Source organism: Macrobrachium rosenbergii, chromosome 42 (genome assembly GCF_040412425.1).
Source record: "Macrobrachium rosenbergii isolate ZJJX-2024 chromosome 42, ASM4041242v1, whole genome shotgun sequence".
Taxonomy (NCBI): Eukaryota; Metazoa; Arthropoda; class Malacostraca; order Decapoda; family Palaemonidae; genus Macrobrachium; species Macrobrachium rosenbergii.
Genome location: NC_089782.1, coordinates 14,274,173 through 14,300,881, shown reverse-complemented (window position 1 = coordinate 14,300,881; position 26,709 = coordinate 14,274,173). Strand labels below are relative to the sequence as shown.

The following is a 26,709-nucleotide window of genomic DNA, read 5'->3' as shown; positions in this document are numbered from 1 at the left end:
GAGCCGACTCCCCATTATTACCATGGGGAAGACGAGTGAGAGTAGCCAAATCCACATGGCTAAACCATGGGGGAGGATGTGCAAACAAAACCGCTTTCGGAGGGACGGAAGAAGATGAAGAAGGAGGGAGAATGAAAGAGGTAGAAGCTACCAGCTACCCTCGGAGTTACTGCTGCAGAAAATGCAGGCGATGAAAGCCGCGGACCGCTCAAAGAAGGTACCGCAAGCCCTGCCAAAACCGCGGAGCACAAACCCAAACTGGAAGCGACAGGCAAGCCCTGTGAAATACCTGATACTACCGGAACAGCCGCTTGAAGCGGAAGCAAGGGGTTGCGCATACCCGAAGGCATGGAACATGAGATGCCTGCAGCCAAAACTGCGTTTTCCCCTGTCCAGAAGCTCCTCCTACCAGAGAAGACTGTACTGAGGAAGGAAGGGCGGGAGGCAGAGGAATAGCAGATGCATAAAAAAAGAGTTACCTGAGAGGAGAAAAACCAAAGTCGAAGAAGGAGGAAGGAGCAGCAAATGAAGCAACAGATAACCCAGAAGAAAACTTAGAGCGAAAAGGACAGAAGGTACACCGAATCTGGCCCCCCTCAATAATCCTGAAACATATGCAACATGAATTCTGGACACTACTGTGTCACATACTCTCTAATGTTAGAGAAAACATTCGAAAAATAACCTCTCACCATAGGTCTGTACCCGTAGTAAGACCCAGCAATCCGCCTTATATTCCACCACATCCAATTGCAGGTCCCGCAAACTACTTTTAGAAGCCGAAAGGACACACCAGAGTCCACCCTACTAGATGGAGGAGTAGAAAACACAGGGAAGGGGGAAACTACAGTAGGAGATTCAGAAAGAGTCGGAAGTTAGGAGCAAAAGCAGGACTCTTAACCACCACAACTGAAACACTGACTTGAGACTGAGCCAGACTGAAAAGAAGGGATGAAGGAGAAACTCTTGTCAGAGCACAAAAACCACTCGAACCAAAACCAGAACCCATCCAGGAAAACGACTCTGCACCTTAATACCTTCTCCTCAGTACCTAACCCAAACCTATCCTCCTTTATCACACCCAGATCTTGATCCTGACTAACATTATCAACATTATATTTATCAATACTACAAGGGGGTTGGGGGGAGGGGAATCCTTCACTGTCTGCTCCGCGCTGAGGGGGCCAGCAGACCCTACCCATTCAGAGGCTTGTGGTTCTGCCATTACCCTCAGCACCCATCAGGGCTGGTTCTGGAACAGGCAGGAGAGCTGAAAAGGAAGAAGGATTAGACATCCTAACACTGCTATTATCCCTATCTGAGAAATGTTGAAGAACACTAGCTATTAAATTTTCCATACTACTTGCAATCCTATCCTCTATCTGTTTGACTACCTCTGAACTCGCTAAATCCATCAAATGATCTGCAGCAGAAGCCTGAGACACCTGAAGCAACGAGAATCTGACCGACGTCTGCCGCCCTTACTAGCCAAAGACTTGCGATGACGAATGTAATCCTCCATCCCTTGTGCCTTCCAATCAGAACATTCATTGCAATGAGTCTGGACATCACATTTAACCTTCCTACATACCTGACAGAATGTCTATCGTGTCTCAAGGTACTCATCCGTCTCTGGCCGGAGACAGTCGTAGGGACAGTTGAGGTCAACGTCGAAGCCAAAGGCATGGTAGAAGGTGAAAGAGTCCATGATGACCAATTGAGACTGGGAACTAGCGAGTCCAATTCTAAATGATGTCCCACATCGAAGATATCCAGAAGAAACCAGCAAATACAATCCAGGTCTTCACCAGAGGTCCAAAATACAAAGAGAAGCCGGGCAATAGCATTAAAACCTCACACTGCAGAAGGGAACAACCTTCCAGCAGCGCGAACAAAAAGTAATTGATGGGAGTGTCGGCGCACACCTGCATCAGCATTGCCAACCACTTGTTATGGTAGCTCAAGTGACAAGATTTTACCTGCAGCATTGGTAATACTGGCTGTTAAAATTCCCAATAGTGGATTGGTAATTGAGAGTTGTTCAGGCTAGTGGGATTAAGGGTGAATTCAGATGTTCAGGGAGTGTATTGCAACATGTCATTTTTATATAAGCTACTTACCAAGTAATTACATAGCTGAATCCCACACTGGAGGAGGTGGGATGCATGGATTATCTATCCTAATACATTAAAAATTGTAATGTAAAATAAATAATGTACTGCTAGCATTGGTAAAAATGCTTGCTGGTTCCTTACCTGTTGAGAGAACTGCTAAAGGAAAGTACTGCCTCTGGATAGCGCTCACCTCAACATACAGCGGCGTGGCGGTATAGCCAGGAGTCACCTATTATTACATCAGCGGGATTCTTTGCTGCGAAGGAGTGTCCAATTGCACACAAAGAATTAACAAAGTTGCCCCTGCCTTGGGCACAGTACCATAAAACAAAACCAGAGAATAAAAACACAGTCGCCTATTGCCAAAAGATAAAAAGCACCATTACCCAACCATTAATAGATAAAACTGGTGAGCACTCCAAATACATAGTACCCCCAGGCTCCCCTACAACTTGACACTATCAATCAAGGCGAAAGAACAGGAAGGATGAAGGAAAAATTCCTACACTCCTCCTCCTCCCTCCCAACACCATACCAGCAACCAAAATAGGACCCAGGGTACTGCAATTTTCATAGTTTCAATTTTATGCAAATAATGAGATGCAAACACCAATTTGCATTTCCAAAATGTTGTTTGGATAATAGAAGTGATAAACAAATTGTCTAAAAGCCAGGGATGTGGCTGCCGCCCTCACTTCATGCTCTTTTACCTTCACTAAAGGTAATACATCCTCCTCAATCTGTGAGTGAGCCTCTAGAATAAGATCCTTCATAAAAAATGCCAAGGCATTTTTTGAAAGAGGGCGAGAGGGATTCTTTACTGAGCACCAAAGGTTGCTCAAAGCACCATAAATCTTTTCCATTCTAAGTAAATAGTATTTCAATGCCCTTACAGGGCAAAGAGTTCTTTCTATGTCCTCCAGACCTAGAATATCTACTAAACTTTTATTAATGGATGAGCGAGGCCAGGGACTGGAAGGGGTCTCATTTTTAGCTAAGAATCCTACGGTAAAAAAGCAAATTGCATTACCCTGAGAGAATCCAATCTTTTTATCAAAAGCGTGTAGCTCACTTACCCTCTTGGCAGTAGCTAACACTACTAGGAACAGAGTCTTCCTAGTGAGGTCGCTCAAAGAGATAGATTGCAAGGATTCAAAACGTGGTTGTGACAGCCACTTAAGAACCACGCCTAGATTCCAGGCTACTAGCCTTTCTTCTTCCTGTTTGGTCGTGTCGAACGACTTGATGAGATCAGATAGATCTTTATAAGAGGAGAGATCTATGGCCCTATGTCTAAATACAGAGATCTATGGCCCTATGTCTAAATACAGAGCTCAACATTGTTCTGTAGCCTTTAATGGTTGAGGTAGACAGATTCCTGGAAGACTTTAAGTAGAGCAGGAAATCAACTATCTATGCTACAGACATCTTAATAGACGAGATGTTGTGTCTCCTGCACCAGTCACAGAAGACTGCCCATTTCCTGGTAAACTTTGCTCGAGGAATGTCATCTTCAACTGCCTTTGAAAATCCTTTTGCTCGTACCAATCTATAGATAGTCTGAAAGCGGTCAGAGCCAGAGTGGACAGTCTTTGATGGAACCGCTTGAAATGTGGTTATCTCAGTAGTCTGGGTTTTTGAGGCAACAGCCTCACAAAATCCGTGAGAAGTCCCAGCAAGTCCAGGAACCATTCCTGTGCTGGTCAGAAAGGGGCTACTAGATTCATCGTTACATTCCGATAATTTCAGAACTTGTTTATTACTTCTCTCACCATCTTGAATGGGGGAAGGCGTAAAAGTCTTTGTTAGACCAATCTAAAAGCATTGCATCCGTCGCCCATGCTTGCGGGTCTGGCGCTGGCAAACAGTACAGAGGGAGATGATGGTTCTTCGCGGTAGCAAACAGACCTGGAACCGGCCTTCTCCAGTTTCCATAACTCTAGGCACACAAGGGGGTCCAGAGTACATTCCATGGGGTGAACTTGCTTTCGGCGCCTGATTTCTTTCGTTAACATGTTGAATTTCCCCTGAATAAACCTGGTTAATATCTGGATTTGATTCTGATCCTCACAAATGAGCAGGGCTCTTGCTGCTTGGCAAAGGGTAAACCAATGAGTTCCCCCCTGTTTTTTGACATAGGATAGTGCCATGGTGTTATCCAAGTGGAAGATCACTGTCTTCCCGGACACCCTGATGCAAATGCTTGCAATCCCCAGTGAATTGGCGTCAATTCTTTCACATTGATGTGCCATTTCCTCTGCTCTGAAGTCCAAAGGCCTGAGACTTCCTTGTCTCCCAGGAGGGCTCCCCAACCTAGGTCTTATGCATCTGAATAAAACATTAGGTCGGGGCTCAGAGGAAAGGGCAACTTCCCTTGAGAGAGCTTCTCTCTTGATTTCCACCAGACAAAGTCCTTCTTTTATTTCCTTCGTTATTGGAAAACCAAAAGAATCCGGTATTTCTTTCTGTTCCAACAACTGATTTTCAGAAAGAATTGTATGTTTCTCATGTGTAGCCTTCCCAGGGACACAAACTGTTCCATGGACAAGAGGGTCCCCAACAGGCTCATCCAGCTGTTTGCAGAACAGGACTGAAGGGAGAGAAATATGTCTACCTTCTCAAGGCACGAGTCTATCCTCTGGGGGGGAGGGAAAAACCAAAAAAATCCATGAGTTTATCCTCATCCACAAATAAGCTATCTCCTGAAAAGGAGTCAATTGACATTCGGAAAGTTTATCAAGAGGCCCAAATCCTGGGCGAGAAGAAAGGTCTTGTGAAGGTCCTCCACACATTTGTCCTTCAACTGGGAGCAAATGAGTCAATCGTCAAAATACAGCGAAATGTTGACCCCATCAAATGTAACCATTACGCTACTGGAGCTAGTACACTCGTGAACACCTGCGGAGCCGTGGACAGGCCGAAGCAAAGGGCTCTGAACTGGTACACCTTGCTCTGGAACACAATCCTTAAAAACCTCCTTGAGTCCTCATGAACCGGGACATGGAAGTAGGTGTCTTTCATGTCTATCGAAGTCATCCAATCTTCAAGACAAATGGATGCAAGGACGACTGGGAGTCTCCATTTTGAACTTTGTTTTCTGCACATAAAGGTTCAGGGCACTCACACCCAGAACCGACCTCCAGCCCCTCGAGGCCTTGGGGACTACAAACAGGCAATTGCAGAACCCGGGAGAGGTGTCCTCAACTAGCTCGATGGCTTCTTTCTCGCGGAGTGCTGACACTCCCTGGGAGAGGGCTCAAAACCTCTCGGAGCCTGCAGAGTAGACAGTCATTGAGACAGGCTTGTTGGCAATGCCCCCAAAAGCGGAGGAGTCTTGCTCCCACAGGTGTGCAGAGGACTAGATCCTCACCTGCGCGCAGGTGGTTTATTAGACGACTTTTTGAGGGGTGAAATGGGAGTTTCCGCGAGGTCTGGGGAAGCCTCTTTGTCTGCCCCTACTCCAAAAGGGCTGAGGTTGAACAGGAGAAACTGTCCTAGAGTTGAAGGGCGGAGTCTCACTAGGGTGCCTCACTGATTGTGTGAAGAAGGTCCTGAGCGGACTTTTTCTGCAGATCAGAAGCAATCTGCAGCACAGCAGCCTGAGGGAATAGGTGTTTCTGGTCAAGCGGAGAGAAGAGGAGCACGGACTTCTGAGAAAGTGTCACTCTCTTCGTGCCTTAGGAACACCAAAGCTCCCTTTTCTTGAGAATACCCATCACAAACAGCGACGATAATTCAAGTGAACCTTCTCTAATACCTTTATCCAGGCATGAGATGACCCCTAAAAAGTCTGAAGAGAAGTCTTCCGGAATATGTGGGCGATCCTTCAATTTGTGGGCAAGGGATCCTACTGCCCAGTCTAAAAAACTGAGTACTTCCAAAGGATCCTACTGCCCAGTCTAAAAAACTGAGTACTTCCAAGACTTTAAACAAATGCTTGATAAGGTGGTCTAATTCCGAGGTTGATATCAAAATCTTAGCTGAATTAAACGCTGACCTTCTGGAGGAGTCAATCAACCTGGAGTAGTCTCCCTGGGAAGAGGCAGAAGCTCCCAGGAATGGAGCCTCTCCAGTCGCATAAGACAAGTATCTTCTCTGCGACAATCTGGATGGCGGGCAACTAAAAGAGGTTCTTCTCTGCTCTCTCTTGCTTGAGAGCCAGCTTTCCACTTCACGGGAGCTTTCTTAGCTGAAGAGGACTGCACCATTTTAGGTAGCCTCTAAGGAGGAGGAGTCTTGTTGTCCATTAAGTACATCAAAGCCAGGTGAAGCAGGAACTGCACACGAGAAGAAATCTGGAAATGTCACCACCAGAAACCTGAGTAAGAAGGCATACACTGAAGGAGGGGTAACTTGATCCACATCTTGCTCCTCAGAAGAAGAAATGGGCGACAGTTCCACAATAGGCTGAGGAACCGGGGACATTTTCTTAATTAAGCCCAGGATATTATCTAATTGGCACTGGATTGACTGAAATGAAGGATCCGTTACTGAGGGAGCCTGTTGTGCTGCAGAAAATGAAGAGAGAGACGTGACTGGGAGCGAAGCTGCAACTGCAGGAGCAGAAGTGGGCAGCACAGAAGACATGGGAGCTGCAGAAGGCTCGGAAGGAATTGGGTGCTCAGAAGTAGAAATGAACTTGGGTGCCAAGAGACTGTCTTGCAGCAAATGGCAGACAGGCACCAGCGGGCACTCATGACCCGACAGGCACATGGGGGTGCTCAGGAGACGATGGTCGCACAGAAGACGACAGGCACTTGGAAAGAGCCACACAAGAAGGAGCAGCATGTTCAACAGGCAACAGAAGCTCTGGCGCCACTGGCACATTGGCGCCAAAGACCTCTTCCCAGAAGCCAAAGAAGATCCAGGTAACGCTGATTGTTCAGGAGCTACAGGTACAGGAACTGGGTGCATGGGCACTAGCAAGCACTCCTACACCATTACATGCCCAGGCAAACCCTCTGAAACTACGGATGGGCGCTTAGAAGAAGAAGAGGTCCTAGAAGCAGAAGAGGGCTTACGAACAGTAGCACGATTAGAAGACAGAAACTGTCCCACTAATTCCAGATGACCCTGGAAGAAACATTCCAGACTGTCCCAAAAACTACAGGATGGCAGTCACTCTGGAGAAGTTTCTTTAACCTTCTTAACTGGAACTGAAGGAGGCTGAGACACACCTGGGGTGTGCCTCTTCAGAGGGCAAGATTCTTCTTGAAAACACCTTGGTGCCTAGGACTAGAATCACTGTTGGAAACACTGAATGAAGGTTGATCTACTTCAATAGGGACGCCTTTCCAGGGGAGCTCCGTCGTAACCTGGGACATGGCAACAGGTCCGACTGAGGGGCTGACTGCCTGTGGGCAGACCCCACTGACCTCTCTTGGGCTACCGGTTTGGCTGCTCCCAGGTTCAGGGGAGTTTGCCAGGGATCTTGGCCTAGGAGAATCAGCAGGACAGACAGCCACCTCCTCCACTAACGCTTCACCATCACTTTTCACGTTCACTTTGTCCATCAGGGCTTTTACAGAAGCACCAATTTTCTCCACTATATTAACCAATAGCCCAAACTTAAGGTTAATTCTAGATTCAAGGCTGGTAATGGGGTCAGGATCGGGAGTAAGGGAGCCAGGGTGTGGAGTGGTTGGTACAGACTGAGAAGAGGGATCGGATGGAACAATTAACAAGGAATCTGAATTATTATCATTAAAAGATTTAGAAGACACCTGGCTAGCTAAAGTCTTCTTACTACTAGCTCTTGCCACTGCCTTCCTCTTTTTGTCCTTGTCTAATTTGGTCAAATGACTACTCAAAGTCTTCCACATTTTACTATCCCAAGAAACACATTCCTCACAAGTCAATTCAGAACATATTTGACCCCTACAAGATGTACAATACAAAGAGTATGTGGGTCATAGCAGGCATTAGTCAGTCACATATTGCAGCCATTACTGCAATACCTAAAACTCTGAGAACCCAAATCGGACATTGCCGACAAGTCACAAGTTAAAAAGCCTCAAGAGAGTCAATATTCAAAAGCAAAAATCAACATCGGTAACACTGTTCTATCGAGAAAACCTGACACTATCTAACTGTGCCGAAAAGGCTACCATAAAGAGGATACTTCACCAATGATCCCAAAGATCAAAAGAGAAAATTCCAAAACCGCCACTGCCAACATAGGCGTACGGAACCCTTCTCATTTGGGAGGGCTGAACTCTCTCTGCCCGAAATACATTTTGCCAGTAAATCCGAGCAATTATATATACAGCCCTGCTACGTTGGCTACTCTGCCCGAAAAATTTGTCTGCTCAAATATTGGGGGGCTGCGATCACCCCAGCCCCCCTGACTCATACACCTATGGCTGCCAATCACTGTATCCACAGCCATCGGCCAGCAGAAACACATTGGGCTTGTTTGCTGAGCTGGTACCTCTCTTACCCCAAAAGTGGGGGGGGGTCACTTGCCCAGCCAAAACAACAGTAGCATTAACGCGAATTTCAAAATTCTAGCTGCAGGTTAATAGAAGCTAATAGCTATGTCATTACTTGGTAAGAATTTGAGAAATTCATTTCTCGTCATAATGTGGTTCGGATTCCACAATAAGCCGTAGGTCCCGTTGCTAGGTAACCAATTGGTTCTTAGCCATGTAAAATAAATCTAATCCTTCGGGCCAGCCCTAGGAGAGCTGTTAATCAGCTCAGTGGTCTGGTTAAACTGAGGTATACTTTAACTTTAGCTTATATAAAACCTAAGTTTGCCCTATCAGGAACAACTCCCAACCATGTGAGATGAAAGGGGTGAAAACAATGCTTGCCTTTCTTTCTTTCTTAAATCTTCAGCTGAAAACCCTTATAGACAAAGTCAACAAACTATAAACCCAAAAGGGCTTCAAAGGGAAACCAGCCTGCAGAGAGCAACAAATTACAGTTTAAAGGTGACAGATAAATAAATAAGAAAGGACAGAAAATAAGACTGACGCACCTGAACTCAGGAGACATCAGCAGAGAGCAGGATTGAATTTGCTAATAGTTTAAATACTTGGAGGTCAGAAGGTTTCACAGCTGCAGTAAGCAAACTATTCCACATTTTAGTTATACCTAAAATACAACTAATTGAACCCGATACTTTAATGTAAAATGACACAATGTTTGCAGCAGTTTGCCTAGTGTTGTGAGCAAAAACAGCTAAGTTAGGTAGAGAAGCGTATGGGAGAAGTTGATTGTTTCAGTATATTTTATGTAACAAACATAAAGAACTCACTTTAAATCTACCTGTACGTCAAAAGTCAACATTAAGAGTTGGCAAAATAAACTTTCCCTTGCCAAAGATTAGGAATTTTGTTCAAAGAGGGCAGGGATCAAGAGGAAAAGTGTCACACTTGCCTTCTAGTTGGCCATCACTTAGGTATTAGGTACCAATGACCTGACATACACACCGTGAAGGAAACACCAAGCCAGGACCCCTTTTCTTCTATGAGAAGTTTCCCAATATAGGGAATGAGAACCCCTTTCAACCTCACAGAGAAGGGATGAGGTTTGGTAGTTGTTAAGGCAGAATGAAAGGACTGACTGACTGACTGATCATCCATAATTGGATTTGAGTTAAAGAAACCAAAGGATTAGACAGAAAACTCACACAAAATCCAAAGATTACATGAGCTCTTATTGCTTCTGGACTATGAATAAAAGAAATTACCCTGAAGGCCACAGAGGAGTCCCATGAACTGGCACCAACTTCAAAGGAAGAAAACCTAACTGGAAGGGAGATGATGGGGAGCAACACCAAGCAAGGTAACAAAGGAAGTGTTCTGTGTTTCCCTGCAGAGAAATGGAAAGTCACAACTTTCCTTCTAAGGGGAAACTCTTACCCACAACTACCATGAAAGCTGAATTCCCCAGAACCTTTAGTGGGGAGTGAGGTTATTGTAAGAAGAGAGAGGGGTGTGTGAATGATTCCTTTCCCTGGGTAGTGGGGAACAAGAACAAGAACAAGTCATAACAATGGCATGAGGTACTGGCAGTGCAGCAGCCCTGCAATTAACTTTTTAGGATCTAAAGGGACTCCCCTGATGCACAAGTGTCTTCCTCTTCTTCGTTTAACGTGCTTTTTCCCATTTTTCATATGGGGTAAGCACGATGCCTTCTATTGAAGGACTTTGATTTGGCGTTGGGGTAGGCCGTAGCCTCGATTGGCTGCCCTGCCTGACATCCCTGATACACAAGTGGTGTGTATGGTAATGGAGTACTCCAAGGAATAGCAAATAATTTACTTTCTTGGACTCTATAACATCATGATTTCTATTATCTTTTATTGGCCCCTGTTCTTTGAATCAAGGCTTAGAAGGCAAGATGAAGGATAGGGTAAGAAACCATGAGAGAGAGAGAGAGAGAGAGAGAGAGAGAGAGAGAGAGAGAGAGAGAGAGAGAGAGAGAGAGAGAGAGAGAGAGAGAGAATCTTCTCCTGAAAACAACCACCAGCTACTCAAGCATCATTAAGCATCAGAGGGAAAATCCAAAGGCAAATTTCCAGGAGGTGCACAAGACAGCAGGATTAGGAGGTGACAAGACATGCGCATGGGTTGTGGTCCCTCATGGGGAGAGCACATGCTGGCAGACCACCTTCCAGCACATAAGCCCGCTGCTGCACAACTGTCATCATCCTACACTCTTCATGATTCAAATTCTTTCTCTTCCATTAGAAGGACAGAAGACACCATGCATGCAGAAATAATCTAAAAAGTTTAAACTTTCATTCCATCAGGGAGATGCACTGCAAGACAACAGCTTTTGACAGCTGGCAAAGAAAGAGTGCATGGCAGCAGCAAGTGAGAGGGGGAAGGTTCCTTCCACTCATCCACCTGCCACCAATTAACTGACTCGTGACCAAGTTTTTAAAAATTATTCTGGCTCATGCTGAGGAACAGGCTATCCCAATGTAAAAGTGCTGTTTGATATTATCTATGGATATTTTTTATTTTAATATTCAAGTTTATTTATGTGTTAGTTTACTTAAACATTGCAACTTGATACAGTACTGGAGTTTTTGTGCTGTGCTCTCATGTCTCCATATGCTGAACACACAAAACGACAATAAATTCTAATATCATAAATTTACTGTAACCGAGATATTTACAATGTTTTATCCATGTTTTTACATCCATTCCCATGGGGGTCATACTAAACACGACGCTCTTGGGGTTGGTTGTGATTAAGTAAAATTTTCTTTCTTTGCTTTGTTCCTAAGTCTCCATAACATCCTACACTTGATTTGAAAAGCATACTAAAATCTATACTAATATCATAAATTTACAGTTACCATGATAGCCTAGTACAATCTGTTTCGACATTCATACCCCTGGGACTAGTACTAAACACAGTAATCTATACACACCATTCATACGAGTGGAACTGATATTCAAGTAACGAATTAAAAAATATTTACCTCCCGTAGGAACAAGTATAATACCAAAGGCTTAGGCTAACCAACATCCACACTCAATCCTACCTAGGCCTAAAGGTACGTAAGCATCACTAGCACGATAGGCCTAATCCCCAGATAAACACAGCACACCAAGATGACCCGACCGAAATTGGCCTACGTGCACAAATAGCAAAACCAAACCTTCAGTCCCTTCTACCTTATTACACTGCATTCCATCATCCGTTTATTACAATATTATTCATTGACGTTACTGTCGCTAATAAAAAAAAAAACAAACATGAGATCGCAGACAGTCACCTTTTTATCAATTTTAACCTCGAACATTTCATTGTCTTTTATGGGCTCCAAGCTAAATATGAGACCCCTGTTGAACTCCTGCGTGGGGTTGGCCCGAGCTGCCGTTTTGTTTCCATTGCAAAAGTGGACACAACCCCCGCAGCGAGGGTGGAACATGGCGCAGAAAATAATGAAGATATTGTTGATGTCTCTTCTGTGTACACTTTGGTGGGAGCAGACTGTCTTGGAAATTGATGAGCTGTTCGAAACCGTACCGAAACGCGTTCTGGCCCAGCAAGGTATCGGCACTTATATTCAGAATGAGCAACTTTCTGCTGAGCATGTGGCCCCTTCGTGTGTTATACTTTCAATTTTCGTTATCATAAACACTTCCATCAATCATTAAGCAACATTTCTTTATCTTCATAATGCATCTGACCTACCAAAACCTCAGTTCGAGCCGTTGTACAATGGAACACCTGAATGTTCGAGATAGTTCATTCGTGAATCTGCAAAACAATTCTTATTTTGACAAAAATTTCTGTTTGTTTGCAAACAAAATTAAGAGAAGTCTGTTTACTGAAAGGTTAGCTTAAGTATTCCTTAAAACTAATATGCTGCTGGGAATTGAAAATAAGTCAAGCATTATTTCCATGAGTAATTAAACTACTTTATATAAATCCAAATCTGCAATAACAATCAATTTTTAATACTGTATAGTTACAGTGATACATAATTTTTCCGTAGAACGTCTATATGAAAATTTCGTATATTACTACCATAATGTTAACAACAAACAAAATTGTCTACAACAGCTGACTTTGGCCCCGCCTTTTTCAAATGTCAATGTTGACACCCGTGCAAAGCAACGAATGTTTTATGGCAGACGACCCCTCGTATACACCTTACAAAGAATAAAAATAATTCTTTCAGTTATTTTGTCAAATAAGAGCACGGAAAACATTATTCGAGAATAATATCACTGATAATAGGATCAAGTTCACCTTCAACACATTTGACAAGTTTCATTATGTGACTACGTGCAGGCGTTTGCTCGATACACACTATGACGGCGCAGTGCATTATGGTACCATCACTTGTCCTTGGACTTATTATCAGCTGTAGCTTATTTCAGTCTTCGTACATATTTCCAAAGTCTTTACCACTGTTTGCTATAGCTATCGACATGCTTTTACTATCGATACGTCCTGATCATTCCCTATCCAGTCGAAAAGAACTATGTGGTGAATGAAAACGCAGTTATCAAGTGTCTGCTGGGAGAAATTCCTCTCACAACAATTTTTTCTGATGTTTTTGTGTACTTGCTTGTTTCCATGCGATCTATCTCTTACTGTAGAGTTATTAGTACCGTCTCTCTCATAAGAAATTATTTATTTGATTTTTCGTTGTGAATTGCCGTCTGTTAGGTAATCGACAGACAAGAACTATGTTACTGTATTTGTATCTGTATTCATGTGAAATCATGCTTATGTATTTTGTAGCAGTATGTACGTCTCTATTGCATGTCATAATAGGTTGAAAGAGCCACATCTAATTCGAGAATGTCATTTATATTATTTTGTCTAAGTTTTATTATGAAGTCTAGAGTACTGTTTTAGTTATAATAATTAATTTATCCTTATATATATGAAATTGCTCTTGGTGAATGTATTACACATGTGTAATACATTCACCAAGAGCAATTTCGTACATATAAGGATAAATGAATTATTATAACTAAAACAGTATTCTAGACTTCATAGTAAAAATTAGACAAAATAATATAAATGCCATTCTCGAATTAGATGTGGCTCTTTCACCCTAATATGACATGCAATAGAGACGTACATACTGCTACAAAATACATAAGAACGATTTCACATGAATACAGATACAAATACAGTAACTTAGTTCTTCTGTCGATTACCTAACAGACGGCAATTCACAACGAAAAATCAAATAAATAATTTCTTATGAGAGAGACGATACTAATAACTCTACAGTAAGAGACAGATCGCATGGAAACAAGCAAGTACACAAAAACATCAGAAAAAAACTTGTTGTGAGAGGAATTTCTCCCAGCAGACACTTGATAACTGCGTTTTCATTCACCACGTAGTGAATGATTAGGACGTATCGATAATAAAAGCATGTTGATAGCTATAGCAAACAGTGGTAATAGTTGAAGGTTATTGGATCTTATGTGTACCTCTCTATGGGCGTGTATCGGTGTATGCGTGTGTGCGTGCAATGTATGGGCGTGACATCGCCCAAAATTGTATTGTCACACACCACCAATTAATTCACTACATTTGACAGATACGTAGAAATTTCACACTAGTATGTTTGGAATTTATTTTTGATAAGGAAATTAAGAATTATCTTACAATTTTTTATCTTAATGTAAACTTAGTAAGTCAGTTCTGCATTTATACTAATTGTATAACTCGTCTCTTTTTCCCCAATAAAACCCGAGTGCAGCTGGAGGACCCAGGACAGAACGTACAGCTTCGTCTTGGCTCAACTTTTGAGTAAAGCTGTTATCTAGTGTCGTGTAGTGATGTGTGTGTGGACTTAGAAAGGGTGGTTGCCCTCATCCTTTGAACTTTGATGTAACTTGGTTCATTTGAGTGCCATTGAGTTATAATTCCCTCTGAGTAATTAATTTCATTTGTCTCTTATGTAATTACTCTTTGATATGTTTAACCTTTAGTTATTAAGCTAATTTTAACTTCCAACGAGTGCGTTTCAGTATCCCTCCATTTTATTTCAGTTTTCCTGTGTTTCAGTTTTTATGTGAGTGAATATAATTTGATCTGATAAACTTGTATTGTGTTCATACTTTAAGGTTACGCAAGCAACTTATAGGAACGGTCCTCTAATACATGAAAAAATCAACTCGTGAGTACTCGCAAGATTTTGAGAGAGAGAGAGAGAGAGAGAGAGAGAGAGAGAGAGAGAGAGAGAGAGAGAGAGAGAGAGAGAGAGAGGCGTAACCTCTTTACGTATCTCACAGCAACTTATGATCTGAGTTCATGTCTATAGGGACTGTTCATTAAGTGAAAGTACTTAGTTGTGGTACTGTTCATTAATGATACTGGTGTGTTATCCTGGTTAGCAATGAACTGGGTTGAGAGATACCTCCCCGTAATTTAGAAACGGCAAAGGGAGCGTGGTACTGTACATACGTGTTACTTAAGGCTTTTAGCGGTTTTTTGACCAAGTAACAACATTAATCATACAGTCCACGTGTCCATCAGTTACTTTTTTCGCCACATCTTTATTATAACGAAAAAAGGTCATGCCCATTTGCCTTGCTCTTTCTTGTTCATTCGTTTTCATCAGTTGTTCTTTGGGGAAGTATGTACAATATTACACACACACATTTATATATATATATATATATATATATATATATATATTCTGTATGTATATATATATTCTGTATGTGTGTATGTATGTATATACCAGTGTATACCAGTGTATATATATATATATATATATATATATATATATATATATATATATATATATATATATATATATATATATATACTGTATATATTAAACATTATATGTCATTAAGAATAACTCATACTCAAGGGACATTGTAATTGATAAGTGCATCTGACTCACCCAGGATTCGAGCCTCTCTTGATAGCCGAATGCTCAAGTCAGTTAAATTTCCCCTTGGTGTAAGTTATTCCCAGAGTATATTGAATTCGATGTTAAGTGGTACGTGTGGTTATTTATGCATATATATATATATATATATATATATATATATATATATATATATATATATATATATATATGTGTGTGTGTGTGTGTGTGTGTGTGTGTGTGTATTATAAATATATAATTATTGCTGTTTCTGTTTCTTATATTTGTATTCTTTATTTCTCCAAGACCCTGTTCTGGAATTACGAGATTCTAAAAAAAAAAATAAATAAATAAATCCAAATCATTTCGTATGGTGGCAGATTCTCTTCAATGTCCCATAAGCTTTAGAATTTTTATTGGGTATTTCATAATCACTTCGTTAACAGAAACATCAAACAGCCTCAGGACACAATGCCCCTGGTCTCAGGCCCATCTTCATGCCAAACCAGTCACTCTCCCATCCACAAACTCTAACATATGCGTCACCTCTATAAAAAAAAATTTAATGAGGAAAGTTTCTCTTTTGGCCGAGTTGCTTTTGCAGTGTTCTCCACGCAATTCCCTTTCCATGGTTGACGATTAACAAACATAGATAATGGGCTTCAAATGGTAGAATTGCATAAGTTTCTCACATATTCCACAGGAACCTTTCCTTCCTCTAAGCATACCTTACACACCTTGGCAAGGCCAACTGAAGTTACTGGTAACTTGGGCAGTCGTCCAAGTACCACATGCAAGGGCCATGTCTTTGATTGGGATTTTCCATTAAGAAAAGGAAACACGTGATAATATTAGAAAATATAAGATAAAAATCTAAATGCGAAAATATCAACTACTGTACTATGATTCAGCACACTGACTACATGAACTGACTGGTCAGATCAATGCGAATTAGCAGTAACCCAATAAAAAAAAAAAAGCGGTTTCCAAATTATGCAAATCAACGTCGTTTTTCTGTGACGATGATGTACAGGAAAATTGATGATAGTGAGAATGTCCCCAGAAGGTGGGTTCTTTATTAGGAGGACAAGTAGAATTTGTGGCTTTTGATATAAAATATATTTTATGTGTATTTTGCCGAATGTGTAATTTTTATGAAAATCTACAAATAATGAATGGCAGGATTCTTATGAATATTTGCAACCACATGAAAATTCAGAACGTCAACCACAATATTCTGAGAAGTCTTTTGAGATATCACTACGACTATTGAAACTATTAATAAAAAGATGCGGTACGTGTGGCAAATGAAAGCCCTCACTGGGGCATTTCATAAACATTATTTCATTTAGCTGGACAAAATGTCCCTTTTATAGGAGCCTTAGGCACATTATTTATTCAAGTCACTAGAATTTTTTTTTATGTCTCTTAAGCTATATTCAAATCATGATTTGACGATGAACGTAGTGTTTCACCTAAAAGCGCCCCCTGACCAATAAAAAGAATATCCAGAACGATATAATCAATCTCTTCGGAAATGTTGTCCAGGAGAATATATTAAGCAAAGTTAAGGTAGCAGAATATTTCACAATTATCTTAGAATGCACCAAAGATAAAAGCTAAGAGTAGCAGCCCACTTACGGTACAATACGATTTTTAGGCGTAAAAGTTACCTCATTAAAGGAACATTCTGTTAGCTATAAACCAGTTACATTCACAGCAGGGAAATTATTTTATAGAAGTATATTTGATTACCTGAAAGAAGATAAACGTCAGACTTACAAAACAGCACAGGTTACGGCTATGACAGTGGTTCAGGCATGAAAGGGCTTCAGTCTCTGACCGGGAGGAAAAATCCACGGCCGTTGTGCATGCAAAATGGAAATCAGAGCCTGACCTTAGTGCAGTGTTTCCCAACTTTTCTGACCCTAGCACCCACTGTAGTCAGGTCAAGCCAGTCGAGCACCACCTTAGAGTAACTAATATATTATTACTAGGATAAAAGAAAGTGAATTGTACTGCTTCATTGGTAGATTTTATTTTGTTGATTTCTTAAACTAATACAAATTGCCATTATCGCTCATAGAAGAACTAAGAAAAACCGAGAAAAAGAAAATACCATGGACAGACTCAAATATGCACTGCTGGGTGATTAATCATACATATCTCAATGTGATTTTTGTTGTTGTTTATACGCAACTAGTTTCTCAATTCGAGGCTTCGTGTTGGTCGAAGCCACTCTCATATCATGGAGCAACCAATTTGAAGGCGGTTCCGAGCAGTTGTTTTGATTTGGAGCATGATGGAGAATACCTTTTCACAGAGGTAGGTAGTTGGAAATGGGATAATAATGTCCAATGCTGTTCTTGCTAGTCCAGGGTAAGCTACCAACTGATCACACCAGAAACCTGATAGTGTTAGTGTGCGGAATTTTGTCTGACAACCTTGGTTCCCAAAAAAGATCAATTAGCTCCTCTTTTAGGTTATCATTATCATCCATATCTGCCAAGAAGGGCTGTTGTATCCATTCTGGAAATGTATGATCCATGGGAAAGTATTGTGCCATAGTGGTATCTAAGAGCGAGAGGTGAGCAACAATATTTTATATATCACCGCCATGTATGTGCTGCTTCCCAGCACCCGCTATAATTGCTTTCAGCACAGGTTAGGAAACACTGCCTTGGTGGTTGGTGGTAGTCCAGCAAGTTGTTAGAAATCAACTTCATTTTTGGTAGCCCTATCGTCCATGACATGAGACGTCAAATTCTTTGGCAAATTTATGGACAGAAAATTATCGTGTAAAGGTGATAAGTAGAAAAACTACCATGAAAACATCTGCAGTTGTAAAGTAAAAAAAATAATGTTTTATATCGTTACTTGTCGGCATTCGTCAAGCATCATTTTGAGTTTATAGATTTTTAAGAGTTGATCCAGGAAACAAATCAAATTTTATTTTTGCATAACAGATGTATAAGGTGTGTTAAATATCATGATAAATCAACGTAAGTTTTCAGTTAGAACTGGCTGAAAGAATAATGCTCTTTGTATGCACCTGGTCTCACAGTGGCATAACAACATGTAAAAATATTGTTTCCAGAAATCTCATAGAATCTGCATTATCACAGCTAGCAAATGAAAATGGCCTTAATTTAAGCCCAGATCTACACGCTCCTGACCCCATTCTTCAAGATGTGGTTGAAGGAGCTCTAAAAGAGAGACCAAAGAATATCAGCAGTCCTTGTTAAAGTCCTCTACCTCTCCTCAGTTTATTTAGTAAACTGAGTTAATTCTAGACAGCCGTTCATCACCTGAAGACCTCCCACAGAAGCAATGACCTTTGTATGTATTCTTCTTCTTCTTTTAAAGTGCTTTTTTCCCCAATTTGTATGGGGGTAAGCACGATGCCTTCTTTTGAAGGACTTTGATTTGGCTTTGGGGTAGACCGTAGTCTCGACCGGCTGCCCTGCCTGACATCGCTTAGACCCTGGTAGCGTATGTACACGTATTATACCAGTCCCCAGCGCCCTTTCTCCCAGCAGCGAGTTGTTGCGCGGTTAAATGACCTTTGTATGCATTAAAATAGTTATATGCTCCTTTAATCTTAGCTGTTGTTCGTAAAACCCAGACTCTTTGTAATTTTTTGTTCTATTGTAAGTAGTTTGCTTGATAATGGATTAGGTGAAGGCATAAAATTTTGCTCTCTGTTGTTTCAATTTCCTTGTGGTCATATATATATATATATATATATATATATATATATATATATATATATATATATATATACACACACATACACACACAGTAAATGTACAGAATCTACTTGTCTTCACTTTTAACTGAAGAAAACTAAACCTTTTCATTGGAATTTCCGGTTATTTCAGATATGCAATTCAGATAATAAATTAAATAGAGTTTTTGAAATTTAAACTGTGTTTAAAATACACAATGATATTTAAATCTTAAATTTATCATATTGAATTGTGAGAATTATGAGGCTGGGCACTGAAATGTAAAGAAATATGTCGGAAAACGTTTTCTGTAAAAACAGAACGCTCCTATCAGCAATCCTTTGGCTCGCGAATGACGTCGGAACGGAACAATTGTTTACGTTTCAGAAACTCCCCAGACGACGAATCATGTCTGAGGCAAGACGGTCAGTTCAAAAAGATAACATGGCTTGGTGTCATTGATTTTAACTTCGAGATAGTTGACGACGGAGCCAAGATGTCCGTGGTAGTGGAAACAACAATTGGGGATCTCACGATAGATCTCTTCACGGAGGAGAGGCCAAAAAGTGAGTATTAGACCCAGAACTACAGTAGCATAGGTTCGATTAACCTACCGGTAGTATTCGCAAGTTGTGTTGTATTGACTTTGAGTCGAGCTTAGTATTATTATCTAATGGTATTATTTGGATATGCTACCATTATGGTTGTAGACTGGAACCTTTGAGCCCCCCGGCCAGGTCAGGGCACGGCGCCCTAAGTGAGGTTAGGTAGGTAAGTTCGGTTAGGTCAGGACCTGACATTTTAGGAAAGTTTAGTTGTGTTTACGTCTGCGTAACTTGTCCCGTCTTTGTACACTCGCCGCAATGTATGTATCTTTAGGATCTCCAGCTACAAACTCTTTCACACAAGGCATCCATTACTAAACTGAAGAAACTGTCTTGAATTCTAAAAACAACTGGGAACTTCAGCATGTGAATTTAGGAAAATTTTAAGCTAACTGTTTGAAAACAATAGGTAATTGTTACATACCAGAAAAAAATAAAAACTACAATAAGCTCTCTGAAACAATGCATGGGCTAAAAGAGCCTATCAACTCCCAAATTTAGCCCATGGCAAGTAACTTACACCTTCAAAACAACAACACTGGACTTAGAATATAATAGAAACTTTTATATTTTTCTTAGTAAATACTTAACTTAGTATTCAGTTGTCTCCTAAGTTATATTGGTAAATTTAAAGGATATGGGCTCATGAAGATATCATTTATTAATATAATTTTTTGCCTAAACCATGTGGTATATATAGTAATGCTATACAGATGACATAATTTGAGAAATTTACAGAGATAATTTGAGAAATTTACTAAGATAATATGAAATTTACCACCTTTAGTTTATGTTTTTATTTACATCCCTCAGGGGCTTTTACTAAACACAGTGCCCATGGAGCTTTCGCCATGTTTAGTACCAGCCCCTCAGGGATGAACATAGACTAAACCATAAACGGAATATGGCATATTTCTCAAATTACCTCACCTGTATTGTAAAATATGCACCGTTTCCTATAGAGCTTAGCCAATAACTTATATTAATAAATGATATCTTCACACAGCTGTCTCCTTTACACTTACCACTGATGGGCAAAAATGAATGTCTTTTACTGTAATACAACAGTATAATATGATATTCCATAACAGAAAGATTTTGGACAATAATAGCCTACCAATATGATATTATGCCTAGGTTAATGATGATAGCTTTTCTAGTTGCTGAAATGACCTTCAATTTTCCACTCCACATATATTTGATGTTTGCTGGGGATAACTGATAATACCGACAAACAATATAAGAACAATGAAGTAATGAATTAAATTGCTTCTTCATGTTTGAACAGCATCACATAGCACTTACTACTCTTAGAATATGTCAAGCCTAGCCTGCTTAAGTTATTGGCTAAGCTGTTTAGAAAGTGGTGCATATACTACAATACAGGTGAGGTAATTTGAGAAATATGCCATATTCCATTTATAATTTAGTCTATGTTCATCCCTGAGGGGCTGGTACTAAACATGACGAAAGCTCCATGGGCACTGTGTTTAGTAAAAGCCCCTGAGGGATGTAAATAAAAACATAAACTAAAGGTAGTAAATTTCATATTATCTTAGTAAATTTCTCAAATTATCTCATCTGTATGGCATTACTATATACACCATATGGTTTAGGCAAAAAATTATATTAATAAATGATATCTTCATGGGCCCATATCCTTTAAATTTATCAATATAACTTAAGGGACAGCTGAATACTAAGTTAAGTATTTACTAAGAAAAATATAAAAGTTTCTATTTTATTCTAAGTCCAGTGTTGTTGTTGTGAAGGTGTAAGTTATTTGCCATTGGCTAAATTTAAGAGTTGATAGGCTCTTTTAGCCCATGCATTGTTTCAGAGAGCTTATTATAGTTTTTTATTTTTTTCTGGTATGTAACAATTATCTATTATTTTCAAACAGTTAGCTTAAAATTTTCCTAAATTCACATGCTGAAGTTCCCAGTTGTTTTTAGAATTCAAGACAGTTTCTTCAGTTTAGTAATGGATGCCTTGTGTGAGAGAGTTTGTAGCTGGAGATCCTAAAGATATACATACGTTATATAATAGATGTAAAATGACTCTATCCTTTTGGAAGTAGGTAATCCTTTCCACTAATAAATAGTTCCTCGTTGGGCGAGTGGGTTCCGATCTTAGCTAGCACTCTGCTGGCCGCGAGTTTGAATCTCCGAGTGACCAATGAAGAATAAGAGGAACGTATTTCTGGTGATAGATATTCATTTCTCGCTATAATGTGGTTCGGATTCTAAAATAAGTTGTAGGTCCTGTTGCTAGGTAACCAATTGGTTCTTAGCCACGTAATATAAATCTTAATCCTTCGGGCCAGTCCTAGGAGAGCTGTTAATTGGCTCAGTTGTCTGGTTAAACTAAGATATACTTAACTTTTTCCACTAATAAATGCTTGTAATCAAAAACCTTGGCTGAAAGAGTGAGACACTAAGATTGGGAATGGGTCAAGGAGAAATGTGTGCCTTGTACCTGTGTCCCTCCCAATCTCATTGTAATGAATATGCTCTGTGTAGTGTTAAAGGGGAGACAGTAGGTATCTCTCTTGTCAGTTATGATCCAGTGTGCAAGGTTAGGTTGAGATAGGCGTGCCAGGTGGTGGGCTTCGGCCAGCTCAGGAAGTTGAGTCAAGTATACCTTAGTTTTACCAGACCACTGAGCTGATTAACAGCTCTCCTAGGGCTGGCCCGAAGGATTAGACTTATTTTATGTGGCTAAGAACCAATTGGTTACTTAGCAACGGGACCTACGGCTTATTGTGGAATCCGAACCACATTCTGGCGAGAAATGAATTTCTATCACCAGAAATAAATTCCTCTAACTCTTCATCAGCCGGCCGCGGGAATTGAACTCCGGCCCATCGAGTGACAGTCTCAGGACTTGGAGCCCAAGGTTAGGTTATGAAACATTGTTCTTTGTAGGGAAATACAAACCATTACCACTTATGTAGAGGTATTACTCAGCATGAGTGGAATCGATTGTTGAAATTTGGTAACAAGGGAGTTAATTGGAGGCAGAAGGGTTAGTGCTAGATAACACTCTACTCAAGTACTGTATTTTTCTATGACCTTCATCAAGAAACGTTCCTTTCAGCCCCTGAGGTGATAGCTTATCACTCTGCCTTGAGCCAGGTCATCGAACTGAAGGACATAGATCTCTTTTCCGTGATAGAGTTAGCCATTCTCATGAGGAGCTTCAAACAGTCTTGCCTAAGACGATCTCAGAAAGATGTGACTGGTTCTCAGCATCCTAACCCTGTCTTTTTCTGATAAGACTTTATTTTCTTGCTTTCCCCCCCCCTCTCTACTGTTGAAATGAGCCACAATGCAGGTGTGCTTCACAGTTTCATAGCCTAGCTTAGAACTTTGAGTGACAAGATGTGACTCTCTCCACTGTCCATTTTAACAAGGAGGGGGTAAAGCAATCACTTGAACCCATTATTTGATAATTTACCAAGAAGTTAGCTGCTTTTCAACTTGTGTTCCTATCCACTTGGGAAGCACAAGATTCCCCAAAATTTTATTGGAGTGAGTGTCCAGACACACCTTGCTTGGGTGTTGGGCCCTTTTAACCTATCATCGCTATGCCAGGCTGGATAGGAATTACTGATCCATTTTTGTTTTCATGACTGGAAACAAGACATTTTTGGGTAGGATTTAACTTGCCAGGCAGTTCTGAGACTATTCTCCCACCTCAAAGTAAGTCTGCTATGCAGAAAGCAATAGTTTGTATTTTTGTGGAAACAGATAAGGGACACTGTAAGCATAGTAATTTGTATTTTGTTAGGTATACAGACTGGAGCCTTAAATCATAATCCCACCTCAACCACTCCATGTAGTCCCTAATACTGAAGGAAAGTTGCTGGGTTACTCTTAAGAATACTCATATATAAAAGGCCTTGGCTTTATGACAATGAAAAATATAATTTACTTCATATGTTTGATCTTTTCTATATGTAACACAGGTAGTCAAGAAGTCATAAGCTCCATTGTAAACTACAGTATTACAAAATCCTGATCAAGAAAATGTAAAGCGAGTTAATGTTCAGAGTATAAGAAACAATTTATTATAAAAATTTCTTAACTATAACCATCATTCTTGATTGGGCAGGGCAAGTACACTAGTAATTTATTAAGGCCTTAATCTACATGGCTTGAATGAACCCAGACATCTGTTATAAAAACTTGGGAGGGAAGTCTTCTGTTGAGCGATTGTGAAGTTGTACAGTGGAAAAGTTGAGCACTTTTCGCTCTTGAATGTGACTTCAGCAATTTTACCAAATTGCTCCTCCGCTGTGCTTTATACATACAGTACCTTGTTTGTGCACAGCATTGCTGTCAAGACAAAACCTGGATCATACAGTCATCAGACATTACTCAGTGATTATGGTAATATAATAATAACCATCAGAGAGCACACTACTGCTGGTTCAAACTTGCAACAGTAGTGTCTTAATAAGTATGTTTCACAAACTTTTTAATGATGCGTTGATTTTAAACCTGAGATTAGATTATGAAGAAGGGATGAGCATTTGGCTCAGATATCAGAAGTTATTTGAAATTTCTGAATATACTCAGGATGCCTAATTTAATTTAATTTTGTTTTTGTTTCTAGCATGTATGAACTTCTTGAAGCTCTGCAAGATGAAGTATTACAACTTAAATCTCTTGTTCAGTGTAGAACGGAATTTCATAGCCCAGACAGGAGATCCAACCGCTAATGGACGAGGAGGTAAGAGATTAGTCCTTGTAAAGCATAGAGTTGTGTAAATACTCAGATTAACTTTATTTGGTGTAAAAATTACATAAAACTGTGTAGCTTAATGTAGCGTTGAGAGACTAAAGTGATGACAGTTTCAGTACAGTACTGTATGGGGATTTCTTGAATACAGTACTGTACTGTATTTAGTAAAAATACAGTAGTAGTTAGGAGTACTGTGTATCAGTAATATTTTTCAAGGAAGCTGTTGGCACGCCAGATATCTCTTGGATAACAGCACAGAATTCAAGGAAGAGTACAGTACTTAAGGGTCATTTTAAGAGTGAAATTTTAAGTACTGCATTGAAATATTGTAAATAGAGAATACTTGTAGGTTGTGTTTTAAGATAATTATAAGCTATTTTCTTTACATTGTTGTTGAAATAATGATCAGATCCAATTATAAGCTATTTACTTTACATTGTTGAAATAATGATCAGATCCCTAATGAAAGACTCCAAATTACGGTCGACCTCCGCCTATTCGCAGTTCTGGATTCGCTGCTTCACCTATTCGTGGATTTCTCTGTGGAACATATATACACATTGTTCATGGAAAATTCACCTGTTTGTGGTATTTTTCATAGAGAAATATTCACAAATTACTGTATTTTATATATGTAACTTACCCAGTACAGTTTCTACTCAAACGGCAGTTAGAATTGTGAATTCCGTGGTAGCAATTCTTTTGTTTGTATAGGTGACTCTGCCCCGCCCACTTTCGGGGTACGAAAAAGGAACAACACCGCCAACATGACAGTGTTTCTGCCACATGTAGCATCAACACCTGGTGTTGTTACAGTAGTTCAGAGTTTTGGAATCCGTATTTGCTTTGTATTTTCTTCTTTGGTGAAGTATTTGTAGCCTTTTAGGCATTGTTTCCTTTGACTTTTCACGGACTTGACTTTTTTGACTAGTTAGGAAATGTCCGACACTAGTAGTTCTAGTTTCCGGTATTGCAGTAAGGGGTGCAATACACGGATGACAAAAGTGACCTACGACTCTCACACCGTGTTCCGATTGCAGAGGTCAGGTTTGTTCAATTGATTTGACTTGTGACGAATGCAGAGATTGGGGGGAACAGAAATAGAAGACCTTAAATTCTCATTTAGCGAAGCTAAAAGAGACAGGAAGAGGAAAGCAGCTGCTAAAGCTAGTGGAAAAGTAGCTAGTCAGGCTTTAACTCCTAGATCAGATAAGGCTGACATATCTATTAGTTCTCCAACTGTAAACCCTTCTGAACCTGCATCAATTACATATCCTAAACCACCTACTCCTTCTCCTGGCGCCATCACTTCCGAACACGATCGCTTTGCCAGCCTTGAAAATAAATTTGAGCAACACTTAAATCTTGTTGTAAATACAGTGGCCCAGTTAGGGGCATCAATGCGTGTCCTGATGGACAAATTTGAAAATAGTGCAAAAGGTGAAGTGTCAGTGGAGGAGGCGGCTGTTCGCCTTGCTGATTCTCCCAGGCGCAGGTCCCTGCCATACTCCCCGCTGCCTGGGAGGAGGCATACCGGTAGCCCAAGGGAGGTCAGTGGGGTCTGCCCACGAGCAGTTGTCCCCTCAGTCCAACCTGTTGCATCCCAGGTTGTGACTAGAGACAGCCACTGGAAAGGTGTCTCAGAAGTTCATCGGCTTTCTTCAAGTTCTGAGGAGTCGTCGCCTGACGAATCTTGCCTGCTGAAGAGACAATTCTTGGGTAAAGATCAGTCCCCTCATCTCCCTTGCAAGAGATTGAGGGAGCCCTCCTTTAGTCCTCAGCCATCGTGCAACTTATTTATTTCATTTCTATATTTTTTTTATATTTTAATTCAAGTGGGACACTCCGGAATATTTCTCCTCTTCTCTGCGCCAGGAACGAGGTTCTAGCCCGATACACCTCTCGGGTGAGCAGCGTCGGTCTTCACGTAAGTGCCCTGTTCCCTTGGCTCGTTTAGTATCGACGAAACGTCCTGTTGAGTGCCAGAAAGCAGACAAGCGCCCTGTTGCAGCCAGGCGCCCTGATGCAACCAAGCGTCCTGATGCTGCTCAGTGCCCTGATGCTGTTGGACACTCTCTTTCATCAAAGTGCTCCGAAGCTGCTGATCTTCTGATAGCGTCACTCCTCAAGTGCCTTCTTCAGCATTTCCCGGACATTGGCTTCTCTAGGACAATTCGTGAGACTAGAAAGAC

At 40.6% G+C, this 26,709-nt stretch overlaps 2 protein-coding genes across 3 annotated transcripts in view; one reads left to right on the top strand and one right to left on the bottom strand.

Annotated features, from left to right (window-relative positions):
• Positions 1-12,341, bottom strand: part of Neurl4 (neuralized E3 ubiquitin protein ligase 4) — a 189,230-nt gene extending 176,889 nt beyond the window's left edge. For both annotated transcript variants that reach the window (XM_067085523.1, XM_067085524.1), the window contains exon 1: positions 11,854-12,341. In XM_067085523.1, coding sequence (XP_066941624.1) covers positions 11,854-12,009 — 156 coding nt within the window. In that variant the 5' untranslated portion in view covers positions 12,010-12,341. The remainder of the gene's footprint in view (positions 1-11,853) is intronic.
• A 7,160-nt stretch (positions 12,342-19,501) lies between these two features.
• LOC136827961 (peptidyl-prolyl cis-trans isomerase sig-7) overlaps positions 19,502-26,709 on the top strand; it is a 71,421-nt gene continuing 64,213 nt past the window's right edge. The window contains exons 1-2 of the mRNA XM_067085525.1: positions 19,502-19,729; positions 24,389-24,505. Coding sequence (XP_066941626.1) covers positions 19,516-19,729; positions 24,389-24,505 — 331 coding nt within the window. The 5' untranslated portion in view covers positions 19,502-19,515. The remainder of the gene's footprint in view (positions 19,730-24,388; positions 24,506-26,709) is intronic.